This window comes from Rana temporaria, chromosome 5, assembly GCF_905171775.1.
Source record: "Rana temporaria chromosome 5, aRanTem1.1, whole genome shotgun sequence".
NCBI lineage: Eukaryota > Metazoa > Chordata > Amphibia > Anura > Ranidae > Rana > Rana temporaria.
In genome coordinates this window covers 54,151,536-54,166,671 of record NC_053493.1, presented here as the reverse complement: position 1 = coordinate 54,166,671, position 15,136 = coordinate 54,151,536, and the positions used below count along the sequence as shown (strand labels likewise).

Below are 15,136 nucleotides of genomic sequence, written 5' to 3'. Positions count from 1 at the left end.
AAGTGGGTGCAAATACCTGTCTTAGACAGGTATCTGCACCCCCTCCCCCCTGAAAGGTGCCAAATGTGACACCAGAGGGGAGGAGGAATCCGGACAGCGGAGGTTCTATTTTTGTGTGGACCTTCACTTTAAAACACTACTCTATACTGGACCATGCGATCCTCCGGCAGAATCGGCTTTCCCCAGGACTACATTAATATTTTAATTCAATAAACTGAAGTCTTATTAACAGAAGGACACTCCACTCACCTAAAATAAGAAGGTTCAGTGAGCATCAACTGGGGCACTGCAATTACTAGCACAACCCCTACCGCAAGCCATTGCTGAACACTGGACAATGTAGTCCTCCAGCAGAATCAGCTTTCCCTAGGACTAAAATAATAATTAAACCTACTACACTGTAGGATCTGTCCTCACTAGGACACTGATCACCTGCAATGGGAAACTTACTAAGCTCCAAGTACTGGGGTACTACAACTACCAGCAAGCACGCTCCTCTAAGCCAGTGCTACAAGCTGGATCATGTAGCTCTCCAGCAGAATGCGCTTTCCCCAGGGCTAGTCTAATATATTAATCTAACAAACTGATGACTTATTCTCACCAGGATAAAATTCTATAAAATAAGCTACTAGGATGACACTAAAATGAAGTTCATCTGGGGGCACTACAACTACCAGCATGCATGTTCCTCTAAGCCAACCATGTAGTCCTCCAATAAATCTCCAGCAATGAAAACACTTTCTCCACTAGGACACCTGTAACAGTAAGTTCAATAAGCGCCAAGTACTGGGGTACTACAACTACCAGCAAGCACGTTCCTCTAAGCTAGTGCTACAAGCTGGATCATGTAGCCCCCCAGCAGAATCTGCTTTCCCCAGGCCTATCCTAATATTTTAATCTATCAGATGACTTATTCTTACCAGAATAAAATTCTATAAAATAAACTACTAGGATGACACTGTACCAGTGGAGTTTAGTAATCTCCAAGGACTGGGGTACTACAACTACCAGCAAACACACTCCTCTAAGCCAATGCTGCAAGCTGGATCATGTAGTCCTCCAGCAGAATGTGCTTTGCCCAGGCCTAATCGAATATATTAATCTAACGAATTATTCTTACCAGGATAAAATTCTATAAAATAAGCTACTAAGATGACGTGTAACATGAAGTTTGGTTAGCGTTAGGGCACTGTGGGCACTACAACTACCAACATGCATGCTCCTCTAAGCCAACCCTGGACCATGTAATCCTCCAGTAGAACACACTTTCCTAATAATAAATCTGCCGCACTGAAAACTTTCTCCACTAGGACACCTGAAACAAGTTCAATAAGATCCAAGGACTGGGGTACTACAACTACCAGCAAGCACGCTCCTCTAAGCCAGTGCTACAAGCCCTCCAGCAGAATCTGCTTTCCCCAGGCCTATCCTAATATTTAAATCTAACAGATGACATTCTCACCAGTATAAAATTATACTATAAAATAAACTACAGCAAAACCTTGGTTTGTGAGTATAATTCTTTTCAGAAACATGCCTGTAATCCAAAGCACTTGTATATCAAAGCATTTTTATTACAGGGTATAAAAGAGAAGAGAGGCACCTCTAAGTGTAGCAATAAGTTGCTAAATGTTGTACCTTCATTAAATGTAACAATATTGCTACACTTAGAGGCGCCTCTCTTCTTTTTATACCCAGTTGTGACATGACGCTACTCTTACCAAGACATCGCTTGTATATCAAGGCAAAAGTGTATTAAAACATTTTGCTTGGCTTGCAAAACGCTCTCAAACCAAGGTTTTACTCTACTAGGATGACACTGTACTAGGAAGTGGGGTAGAGTAATCTCTAAAAACTGAGGCACTAAAACTACCAGCAAGCACGCTCATCTAAGTGAGTGCTGCAAGCTGGATCATGTAGTCCAGCAGAATCTGCATTCCCCAGGCCTATCCTAATATTATTTTCTAACAGATGACTTATTCTCACCAAAATAAAATTATATAAACAACTAGGACGACAATGTAGCAGGAAGTGGAGTTGAGTAAACTCCAAGTACTGAGGTACTACAACTACCAGCACGCACGCTTTTATACGTGACTGCTGCAAGCTGGATCCTGTAGTCCTCCCGAAGAATCAGCTTTCCGTAGGCCTAGCTTAATATTTTAATCTAATAAACTGAAGACTTCCGACCCTTTCACACTACTGTGACTTCAAAGTTACGTGATTTCAGGGAATACCCGTGTAAACTTTGAGGTCTTTGGACCTCAACACACATCAAAGTCGGACCAAATGAGTACAGGGACTACTCTGAAGTCGCACAGATATGAGACCAAAGGTGTACAGGGACTACTCTGATGTCGCACAGATATGAGACCAAAGGAGTACAGGGACTACTCTGATGTCGCACAGATATGAGACCAAAGGAGTACAGGGACTACTCTGATGTCGCACAGATATGAGACCAAAGGAGTACAGGGACTACTCTGATGTCGCACAGATATGAGACCAAAGGAGTACAGGGACTACTCTGATGTCGCACAGATATGAGACCAAAGGAGTACAGGGACTACTCTGATGTCGCACAGATATGAATGGTTATCATTGGAAATCATGGGGTACGACTTGTCATGTGACTTTGGAGTCCCAAGTCGCACAAGTGTGAACGGGGGCCTCATTATCACTAGGACGACACTCCGATCACCTATAACAGGAAGTTCAACAACCTCCAAGTACTGGAGTACTACAACTATCAGCATGCACACTGCTCTAAGCCAATGCTGCAACCTGGATCATGTAGTTCTCCAGTAGAATGCACTTTCCCCAGGGCTAGTCTATTATAATCTAATATCCTAAAGCCTCTTTCCCCAGATCACCTATGGCAGGGATTATGTACTGGTGTACTACAACTACCAGCAGGCCAGTAAGCTCTTGGAGTACTACAATCACCAGCATGCTCACTCATGTGTCAGTGCAGAATGCTAGTCCTTGTAGTCCTCCAGCAGTGACTGCCCCTCTCCACAGGATAACACCCCCCCCCCCCTCCGGGATCGGCTCCCCCAGGCCCGGTGTCACCTCATACACTGCTCTATGGGCGCTAATAGACAGGAGGCCTCGGCCTGCCCCGTAGCCGGAAGCCGGGCTGATCAGGAAGGGGGAGCCCCGTGATCTCCGCACTGAGGCCTACACTCCAGGCCGAAGCCTGAGCTAGAGTAGCGGCGGCGCACCATGTACCTGGTAGGGTTGGGAGTCCCTTCGGTCGTGACAGCTGTGAGGAGAGAAGAGAGAAGACGGTTAGGGGGTTCGGACATCACACCGGGCAGGAAATGAAGGGGGGGAGGTGAAGGGGGGGGGGGGGGGTTCGCAGTAAAAAATGGCGTCTCCGCCTGAGAAGAGGAGGAGGGGAGGGGGGAGCAGAGAGGAGGAAGAAGCTCGGTTACCCATCACTGAGTCTCGGTTGTTTCCTTGCATACATTACCATCAATGCTGTGTGTGAGTGGGGTGTGGAGGCGAGGAGAGTGCGGCTGACAAGTGACCCCCGGTGGGTGAGCGGGCGCGGCTCGGGCACTGCGGGGGGAGGGACCCCGCTTTATCACTACCTAATAAGAGGACAATGGCAGCGCACTCCGCTCCTCGGTATGTTGGGTGTATTAATGGGGCAAGCGCCCGCGGTCCATCTCCCCCCCTTCACACACACAGACACAGACGGCACGACGCAGCGGCGGCGCGGACACTCATGAACGCGCACTACACAGTCCCCGTCCTGGTCGCCAGAGCGCGCATGCGCTGCCCCGCCTTACCCGACGCTCCAATGCGCAGGCGCCGAGAACACCGACCTGTCACTCCGTGACGCCAGCGCGCACGGAAGCAAGCTACAGCTTGTCAATGACGCATATGATTTTTTTTTTTGTGTGAAACTTTATTGCAAAACAGGAAACTTTATAAGACGTAGCTCTATAGCTATTGTTTAGATTGGGCCAAAGCATGTAAATTCTAGGGCAATGACTAACATGCCTCACCCCACCACCTCATCTAAAAATACTACAATTCATAGGTGTACAGGGTGTGCCTGGGCACACCCTTATCGCCTCGCCTTTATAAGCATTATGGCTCTGTATGCAGGCTGGGAGATGGGAAAGATCTCCAGCTTACCAGTGTTCTATTGAACAGTGCCCTCCATCGAAAAGTGCTCACGCATGTGCAGCACGGAAAGGGCACTCCATCTCATTTCCCGATCAGCTAGCGTGATGCCACCATAGCGCATGCGCACATCGTAGGAGGCATTTTTCAATGGGAGATACCATTTGACGGCCACAATTACAAGCTATGCAAAGAGTGGAGGGAGACCTCGCTGTTGCAGGGCGGGTTGTGTTGCAAAACCCGCCGTTCAGCACACCAAACTTGCCCTGCAACACAGACAAAACCAGACTTTGAGCACACTGTAAACCCGCGCCGCAACAGCGAGGCACAATCTGACAACTACGGTCTTCCTTCACTGTTTGTATAGCTTTCAATTGTGCCCTTGAAATGGTATCTCCCGTCAAAAATTGCCTCCTACAATGTGCACATGCGCCATGGTGACGTCACACCAGCTGATCGGGAAATCAGGGTTTCCAAATTGCCTGAAACCGGAAAACACATTATTTAGACCGGACTATGGCCTCCCAGCAGGGTTGCTGTCTCCAGCTGTCTAAGCTGAGGGTGTCTGTTACACTCTCTTTCACACTGCCCAAAGCCAGCAATAACAACCCCCCCACTTGATCTGCTCCTCTTCCCCCCACCCCTACCCCTATGAGTCTGCCCACACTCCAATCCCCGGCACTGTGCCTCAGAAAAGGAAAGTGGGGGGCAGAAATGTAAAGTCCAGCAGCCTCAGATACATCTGGATGAGAGGTGCTCACTGCCAAGGGTTGAGTAAGCTCACCATCCATCACTATCTGTGACTGAAGTCTCCCCCCTTCTCTCTCCTGCCTCAGAGTGAGTACACTAAGGGTTCTCGGAGCACCCCTTATATCACAGTTCCCCTTTACACCAGAGGCCACAATATTACCCCTTACATCAGAGTTCTCTCTGAGCATCATATTACGCAGTGTTCCCCCTTAAATCAGGGTTCCCAGAGCATCCCTAATGTTAGAGGTCCCATAGTTCTCCCTCACAGGGAACCTGCGAGTTCAATTGTACAAGGGGAACTCTGTGGACTCTGATGTAAAGGGGGACTCTTATGATTAACGTCATATGATTAGAAATAGTATTTAATTCCCAAATACATATACTGTATATATAGTTTATACTATAAAAACAATTGCTGTGTGCAGCTAAAGTGTTCGGGTTTGACCTGAAAAAAAGGTGGCAACCCTATTATCTTTTATACAGTGACAGTGCGTTTTTTTAACACTGATCACTGTATTGGTGTCGCTGGTCCTCAAAAAGTGTCACTTAGGGGGTCATTTACGAAAGGCAAATACACTTTGCACTACAAGTCCCGGTGCATCGCTGGGAAGCCGATGCATGTACCTGGCGGCCGCGATGTCCGCCGGGTACATGCGATCGTCGGGAACACAGCAGGGACGTGGAGCTCTGTGTGTAAACACAGAGCTTCACGTGCTGTCAGAGGAGAGGAGACCAATCTGTGTCCCTTGTACATAGGGACACAGCATCGGTCACCTCCCCCAGTCACCCCCCTCGCCCCACACAGTTAGAACACACCCAGGGAATACATTTAACCCCTTCTTCACCCCCTAGTGTTAACCCCTTCCCTGCCAGTCACATTTATACAGTAATTAGTAGACATGTGCACAGAATTTTTTTTCGTTTTTTTTTGTTCCGTTTCGTATCGTTCCATAGGTTCGTTTCTGTTAGTTTTTCGTAAGACGCCCGTTTTCCTGTTCGTTCCCATTCGTTTTTCGTACGACGCGATTTTTTCGTATTCCGATCGTTTCGTATTTTGGTTACCGCTTTATTTTCGTACATGCGGGATGGTTCGTTATTCTGTTTAATTCATGTTCGTTACTTGTTAGACAATAATTTTCGTGAATTTTCGTCGTTTTGTACTTTTGTAAATATATCGCGGGATTCGTGGCACTTTCAACACGCGGCTCATCCATATTAACTATTGTTAAGCCCCATACACTTGGTCAGACTTTTTTAACAACAAACATAAAAACGATCGATTTACCGAACGTTCGTTCGTTTTTAAACTCCATCAGAAAACCATTTTTGGGTTCCAGGTTCAAAAGTCTGGCCAACTGATCTCTCCCTTTAGACGAAAATCCACAGAAAAGTTTATTTGGCTTTACTGTACTACTGTACTCAGCACAAAAGAGAAGCTGCTTCACTAACTACACTCACTGCCCATTCAAAAAAACGAAAATGACATCTATAACAAAAGATTTGCATTCTGTATTTTGAAACCAAATTACGAACAGAAAAAAGGAATTCAGAATACAGAATACAGAATACAAATCTTTTGTTATAGATGTCATATGAACATACAAACAGAAAAAGGATTCAAACAAAATACAGAATGAAAATCTTTTGTTAGATGTCATATGAACAATGAACATACGACTGAAAATCAAAATACGAACAGAACAAGGATTCAAACAAAATATAATTTTCGTTCTTTTGCTGTTTTCGTTTTGTCGTATTTTCGTCGGATTGTTCGTTCGTATTTGCGGTTGTTCTTTATGCAGCTCATTCATAATCCCGTCGAAAATAACATTCGTATGAACGGGAATGCACATATCTAATGCTGGCAGTTGGAGTGCCCTGTCATCACGCCTCAGGCCATGCTGGCAGTTGGAGTGCCCTGTCATCACTCCTCAGGCCATGCTGGCAGTTGGAGTGCCCTGTCATCACGCCTCAGGCCATGCTGGCAGTTGGAGTGCCCTGTCATCACTCCTCAGGCCATGCTGGCAGTTGGAGTGCCCTGTCATCACTCCTCAGGCCATGCTGGCAGTTGGAGTGCCCTGTCATCACTCCTCAGGCCATGCTGGCAGTTGGAGTGCCCTGTCATCACTCCTCAGGCCATGCTGGCAGTTGGAGTGCCCTGTCATCACTTCCTAGGCCATGCTGGCAGTTGGAGTGCCCTGTCATCACTCCCTAGGCCATGCTGGCAGTTGGAGTGCCCTGTCATCACTCCTCAGGCCATGCTGGCAGTTGGAGTGCCCTGTCATCACTCCTCAGGCCATGCTGGCAGTTGGAGTGCCCTGTCATCACTCCTCAGGCCATGCTGGCTGTTGGAGTCCCCTGTCATCACTCCTCAGGCCATGCTGGTTGTTGGAGTGCCCTGTCATCACTCCTCAGGCCATGCTGGCTGTTAGAGTGCCCTGTCATCACTCCTCAGGCCATGCTGGCTGTTGGAGTGCCCTGTCATCACTCCTCAGGCCATGCTGGCAGTTGGAGTGCCCTGTCATCACTCCTCAGGCCATGCTGGCAGTTGGAGTGCCCTGTCATCACTCCTCAGGCCATGCTGGCAGTTGGAGTGCCCTGTCATCACTCCTCAGGCCATGCTGGCAGTTGGAGTGCCCTGTCATCACGCCTCAGGCCATGCTGGCAGTTGGAGTGCCCTGTCATCACTCCTCAGGCCATGCTGGCAGTTGGAGTGCCCTGTCATCACTCCTCAGGCCATGCTGGCAGTTGGAGTGCCCTGTCATCACTCCTCAGGCCATGCTGGCAGTTGGAGTGCCCTGTCATCACGCCTCAGGCCATGCTGGCAGTTGGAGTGCCCTGTCATCACGCCTCAGGCCATGCTGGCAGTTGGAGTGCCCTGTCATCACGCCTCAGGCCATGCTGGCAGTTGGAGTGCCCTGTCATCACGCCTCAGGCCATGCTGGCAGTTGGAGTGCCCTGTCATCACGCCTCAGGCCATTAGTGCATTTTTATAGCTGTATAAATGTGAATGGTCCCAAATTTAAGTCAAAAGTGTCCGATACGTCCGCCGCAATATCGCAGTCCCAATAGAAATCGCAGATCGCCGCCATTACTAGTAAAAAAAATAATAATAAAAAAATCATAATTCTGTTCCCCATTTTGTAGGCGCTATAACTTTTGCGCAAACCAGTCGCTTATTGCGTTTTTTTTTTACAAAAATAAGTTGAAAAATACATATCGGCCTTAACTGAGAAAAAAAATAGTTTTAAAAAAAAAAAATTGGGATATTTATTATAGCAACAAGTAAAAAAAAAATATATATTTTTTAAATTGTCGCTCTTTTTTTGTTTATAGCGCAAAAAATAAAAACCGCAGAGGTGATCAAATACCACCAAAATAAAGCTCTATTTGCGGGGAAAATAGGACGTCAGTTTTGTTTGGGAGCCACGTCGCACGACCGCGCAAATGTCAGTTAAAGCGACGCAGTGCCGGAAGCTGAAATTTCGCCTGGGCACGAAGGGGGTTTATGTGCCCAGTAAGCAAGTGGTTAAGACTACAGGGCCCCTGACCTTCTGTCTGAACAGTGCTGATTGGCTCTCTGCTGATCACATGCACTCTCTCAAGAAAAAATCTCTCTAGCTATACACACCAAACTGAGCATGCGCAGCCTGACTTCATAGAATCTGTGTTATCAGGAAATTATCAAGGGACACTGAAAGGAGAGGAAAATCAGAAAAGACAGAATCAATGCAGAGGATTAATCCCTTAGGTTCCACAGTGAACATAACAAGTATGCTCTACTGCATATACAGACTGATTTACTTTTGTGGGTTTAGTAATACTATAATCCTCATGCACATGGGGTGTCTGCCCATCTCTCCTAGACAACTTTCCTCCTTGCAGCAGCGTTTTTGCTGAAAAAATGCTTGACGCTTGTCAATGTGTTTAGATGTGTTTAACCACTTAAGCCCCGGACCAAAATGCTGCCTAAAGACCCAAGGGGTTTTTACAGTTCGGGACTGCGTCGCTTTAACAGACAATTGCGCGGTCGTGCGACGTGGCTCCCAAACAAAATTGGCGTCTTTTTTTCCCCACAAATAGAGCTTTCTTTTGGTGGTATTTGATCACCTCTGCGGTTTTTATTTTTTGCGCTATAAACAAAAATAGAGCGACAATTTTGAAAAAAATGCTATATTTTTTACTTTTTGCTATAATAAATATCCCCCAAAAACATATATAACATTTTTTTTTCCTGAGTTTAGGCCGATACGTATTCTTCTACCTATTTTTGGTAAAAAAAATCGCAATAATCGTTTATCGGTTGGTTTGCGCAAAATTTATAGTGTTTACAAAATAGGGGATAGTTTTTTTGCATTTTTATTTATTTTTATTTTTTTACTACTAATGGCGGCGATCAGCGATTTTTTTCGTGACTGCGACATTATGGTGGACACTTCGGACAATTTTGACACATTTTTGGGACAATTGTCATTTTCACAGCAAAAAATGCATTTAAATTGCATTCTTTATTGTGAAAATGACAGTTGCAGTTTGGGAGTTAACCACAGGGGGCGCTGTAGGAGTTAGGGTTTACTTTGTGTGTGTTTACTAGTGTAGGGGGGTGTGGCTGTAGGAATGACGTCATCGATCGTGTCTTCCCTATAAAGGGAATGGCGCGATCGATGCGCCGACACAGTGAAGCATGGGGAAGCCGTGTTTACACACGGCTCTCCCCGTTCTTCAGCTCCGGGGAGCGATCGCGACGGAGCGACTATAAACGAATAGCCGCGCCGTCGTCCCGGATCGCTCCTGAAGCCACGGGGACCGCCGCATGTACGGGGGGGGGGTCCAGATCGGACCCCCGACCCACGTCAAGCAGGGCACGTATATATACGTTGATGTGCCTGCCTGTGCCATTCTGCTGACGTATATGTACATGAGGCGGTCCTTAAGTGGTTAAAGACGCCAAGTGCTTGGGTGTTATTTTCTTAGTACAGTGCCTTTTAAGTAGGGATGCACTGATGCAATTTTCTTTACAAATACGAGTACCGATACTTTTTTTTGTACTCGCCGATACCAATTTATGATACCAACCGCAACTGTTTTGTTTTCACGTCAGCTGTCAGCAATGGTACAAAGCATTGAAAAGTCATTTACAAATGAAATAAATCGATTTTTATTTTTTTTTCAATGTGAAATGTGTAAATATATGTTAATGTATATGTTTAAAAATATTCACTAACAAAGCAAACAAAAAAAGTTTTAATTGTTTTTTTTTATTTTTATAAAATAGATGTGAACAAAAAAATAAAGCAGGAAAATCATATTTAAAGTGGATGTAAACCCACTCTCATCCTTTCTAAACTACTGCCATAGTGCTGATCTATAAGGATATAGATGCCTCCTGCATGTATCCTTACCTGTCAAATGTCTCCATTCTGTCTGTTATAAGAACTGGAAAACTGCAGATTCTGTGGGTGGGTCTGTTGTCCGGAGCTTGGTGGGTGGAGTTGTTATGTCAGCAGACTCCCCGCCCTCCTCTACACGCCCCTTCTCAACATGCATTTTCTCCTTTGTAGTCCTTACACTAAATTCTGCTATGATCACTAACATCCATTCAAAATCCAGAAAAGTAACCACATGACTTCAGAAAAGGATTGGGGGTGGGAATTAAAAAATAATGCCTGTCTTAGGCTAGTGCATGAGATATGTAAATAACCTGTCATTCACAGCAAGGGGGAAGAACAGACAAAAGTTTTCTCCTGTTTGTCCGTTTATCTCGCTGAAAAAAGAAAAGAGGATTGCTCAGAGATGGATTAACTCTTTGTGGCAAGACTGGGCAAGACTATACTCTACATTGTGACAGCAAAAAAATTATAAAAAAATTTGGGTTTACGTACACTTTCAATGGAGGAGAATAGGAAGTTAATTAAGGCTGATTAGAGAAAATGAGGCTTGGCTGGTTGCATTTGTTATTTATTGCTGTGACAGGAAGTGTTCCTTATGTCCCTGAAGAAGTCCAATTGTGACGAAACCGGTCCGGCGAGGACACACAAACCTGTTATCGCAACTATAGCATCGGTACTGACTAATGCATCTTTCTTATTTATGCACTGTACTTTTTGGCAATTTGTCTGAGTGCATTTGGCATCTAATAAACAGCTTTAAAAAGATATTTTTTACAATATTGTTTGTTTATTTTTGGGTATCGCTGGGTGTTCTGAAGCTTATGCACAGTGCTGGAGGAACGGCTTATGAGATACACATCATCTGCACTACATCTCATATTAATACAACTGGGATATTGAAATGCCTATTTGACCTTCCATAATAGAGGATCCATTACTTGGGGCAGAGGCGGCTCTTTAATTAGGCGGTTGCCTAGGGCCTCGCACTCACAAGGGCCTCGCGGCCGCCTAACACACCCAATGCATTACCCCAGTTTTGAGGGACAGGGGACCTTAACGCTGATGTGCTCAGGCAGCTTTAAGAGCCCTGACTCAGGAGCGGGGCCACCAGTGTCCCTAAAAAACAGTGAATAGCGGTGAAACCACCCCTTGTGACATCAATGACCAAGTATGCCCTCAGTCAATGTCATCACAAGGGAGCGGGTTCACCAGGTGACATCACCAGTGGGCCTCGCCCCTTAGTTATTAACCACTTCCATACCGGGCCTATTTTGGCACTTCTCTCCTACATGCATAAATAATAATTTTTTTGTTAGAAAATTACTCAGAACCCTCAAACACTATATATGTTTTTTTAGCAGACACCCTAGGGAATAAAATGCCGGCCATTGCAACTTTTTATCTCGCACAGTATTTGCGCAATAATTTTTCAAACACCTTTTTTTGGGGAAAAAAACGGTTTTGTGAATTAAAAAATAACAAAACAGTAAAGTTAGAGCAATTTTTTTGTATAATGTGAAAGATGAAGTTACGCCGAGTAAATAGATACCTAACATGTCACGCTTTAAAATTGCGCACACTCATGGAATGGCGCCAAACGTCAGTACTTAAAAATCTCCATAGGCGTGACAGGTACTCTGGTTCGTGACAGGTACGGGACAGGTACTCTTTATGGAGAGATGCGGGGTCAATAAGACCCCACATCTCTCCTCCAGGCTGGAAAGCATTAGATCGTGAAAAAAAATTCACCGATCTAATGCTTTCAGCCGCGATTGCGGCTGTGTTTACATTCCAGGACCCGGGCGTGACGTCATAACATCGCGCCCGGGCCTCCGACGATCATAGAGATGACTGGTGACCATCTGGTCACCAGTCTACTCTATGGTTTCCATCGGACGCCGGCGGATCGTTTATCAGGGTCTCCGATGGCAAAGGAGAGCCCGGAGAAGCACCGGATGGCGGCGGGAGGGGGGGCGTCCCCTCCCGCCACCTATAAGAACGATCAAGCGGTGGAACCGCTGCTATGATCATTCTTATGGTGCAGGGATTCGCCGGCTGAAGAGATGGATATCTGAATGATGCCTGTGGCTGCAGGCATCTTTCAGATATCCCCACTGAAAGTCCAGGACGTCATATGACGTCCTTGGGCTGGAAGTGGTTAAAGAGCAGGATCTGGGGCTGCCCACAGACCCCCACAACCACTGGGTAGGGTTGTGGGGAAGAGGCTCTTGTCCTTGAATTATTTTTCCCATCATGGGTGTGAGTGGGGCCCCATGTCAAGGTTTGCCTAAGGCCTCACAAAGCCTAGAGCCGCCCCTGACTTGGGGTAAGAACACATCTTGACCTTAATGTTGGTGATGTCACATGGTGGAGGTTTTTTTTTGGATTTGGTTCAGCGCAAGCACTTCAGTTCATGTCTATTTATGTTCATTTATTTTTATTTTGTTGCTATTCAGCCTGTGTTGCTGTATTGGATTTTATGAACACATTTGGACTTTAATGGTCTACTCGTATTGAGCGCAACTTTATTTATTTTCAAGCACTTGGGTGTGAATTAATTTCATTGGTGAGAATAATCATTTATTCTGGCTATTCAAATGAATTATCGCTCAAGTGCTTGCCGTGCCTAGTGTTTACATGAGTTTAAGGCTTCATGCACAAAACTATACTTGAATTTTTACAAAGCAGCTGAATTCCTGGAAATCAACTTTAAAAATATTTTTTTGATCAAGTAAGGGAGTGTTATGACCCCTGTAAGGTTTATATTTGCTATCTGTATCCTATTGGGGAGATGTCTCTTCACTTCCTATCCCATAGCCAAATAGAAAGTGAGGGGAAATTCCTCCAAAGTGAGGGAATCCCTGGGTGTCACCAGAACCCGAGTCCCCATTGTAAGACTTACCCTCTCTTATGTGTATTGGGGACAACCCAAGATTTGGGATTTTCTTTTACTTTCACCTTTGATGACAATGGTCAACAGGACAAATAGAGAGGGGGAATCTCCCTAATGGGGATACAGACGGCAATAAAAACTGGCAGATGTTCAGCACAGCTTGTGGCTGTGCTTTTTTTTTTTTTAATCCTACCTAAAATATACTAACCCCGACCTTTGACCTTAACCCTAATGCTAACCTTGACATCAATTTAATCGCGGGCCGCATCAGTAGTATGGTTGTATGTCAAAGGGCCGGTTGTATCAGAATTCAGGATTACGCTATGTACAGAGTGCAGGGTTCAGGAGTGCTCTATGTACAAAGTGCAAGGTCCAGGACTGCTCTATGTACAGAGTGCAAAGTTCAGCAGTGTGTTATGTACAGAGTGCAGGGTTCAGGGGTGCTCTATGTACAAAGTGCAGAGTCCAGGAGTGCTCTATGTACATAGTGCAGGGTTCAGGGGTGCACTATGTAAAGACTGCAGTTCTAGGTGTGCCCTATGCACAGACTGCAGAGTGTAGGGGTGCCTTACATACATAGTGCAGAGTTCAGGAGTGTCTTACATATAGAGTGCAGAGTTCTGGAGAGCGTTGCATGCAGAGTTCAGAGTTGGGGGGTGTACTGTGTACAGAGTGCAGAGTTTAGGGGTGCACTATCCCAACCCCCCCCCCCCCAAAGCTTCTTTGCATCTCTACCCCTCCTCAACTCCCTCCTACCCGACTCTAGTATCTCCCTATGTACAAGGCTCTACTACCCATGTATTCTAGTACAAGTCCCTATATGGGCAGCTCTGCCTCGCCTTGCAGGGAGATCGTTCTCTCTCTTATATTCTGTAGATCTGCCCCCACTGTGCCAGCTGTAAGTGCATGCAGTGATCTGTTATATCCAGGAACCGCTAAGAGCAACGCTGTCCCTTGTAAACACAAAGGGACTCTATTTACTAATTAGGCCAGGGGTCTCCATACTTTTCAAGCAAAGGGCCAGTTTATGGTCTTTCAGACTTCAGGTGGGCCGGATTCTGACCAGTGGGGGTAGAAAATGTCCCAAGGGCCGAGCATCAGTGAGAATAAACACGACCCCAGTTCTGGTGGGCAGTAGGAGGAGGAATAGTGCTCCATCATTGCTATTAGTGGAAGAAATAGTGCCCCATTGTTGGTGTCATTATGAGGAATAGTGCCTCATATCGTTGGGAGCAATACTGCCCCAAGGGCCGGATGAAGGCTAGCAAAGGGCCACATCCGGCCCTCGGGCCGCAGTTTGGAGACCCCTGAATTAGGCAATTGGTTCCACTCGATTTTAGTTGGGGGTAGTATCAGAGTAAAGCCTCGTACACACGATCGGACATCAAACAAACTTTCCCTTGAATTTTTGTCCGAAGGGAGTTGTCCGGTCACACCCATAGCATACACACGCTCTGACTTTTTCGGCAACAAATACGAACGTAGTGATGTTTCAACGTACTCACGAGAGTTTAAAAGAGGAAGTTCAATTCTCTGGCGTCACCCTTTGGGCTCCTTCTGCTAATCGAGAGTTAGTAGAGGTTTCGTCTGTGTGTATTCGCGATTTTCAGTTTCGTGCAATTTTGTTCATTTCTGAACGTCCGTTCGTCAAGCAGACATGTTGCGCAATGGGGTTGTGCTAACTTGATCCACAAAAAAATATAGAAATATGTTTGATTCATATAACCAAAATACACTAATCCAAAGTAAAGACATTTGTTTTTACTCCGTCAGTATCACCAGCAAAGCAGCTTTTAATATTATCACATATAAAGAAGAAGAGAATGTGCGCTGCTTTTCTTGATTTCAGAACTTGCTGCGTCACTAATGTGCTCTTTTTTGAAATACGAACGCTAGTTTTACCAGACAGAACGCTTCCGGCTGGTCTTTGCTTCTGAGCATGCGCGTTTGTACTTTGTACAAAAGT

At 45.7% G+C, this 15,136-nt stretch overlaps 1 protein-coding gene across 2 annotated transcripts in view; it reads right to left on the bottom strand.

Moving 5' to 3' along the window:
* The window catches only part of LOC120940039 (WW domain-containing adapter protein with coiled-coil), a gene marked incomplete at its 3' end in the record, with an annotated part of 68,342 nt that extends 64,505 nt beyond the window's left edge, over nt 1-3,837 (bottom strand). The window contains 2 exon segments of one of the 2 annotated variants that reach the window (XM_040352593.1): nt 3,232-3,265; nt 3,798-3,837. Coding sequence is in view for 1 of the 2 variants with exons in the window: in XM_040352592.1 (XP_040208526.1) it covers nt 3,232-3,265; nt 3,438-3,478 (75 nt within the window). 2 annotated transcript variants of the gene reach the window in all.
* Nucleotides 3,838-15,136: the final 11,299 nt, after the last annotated feature.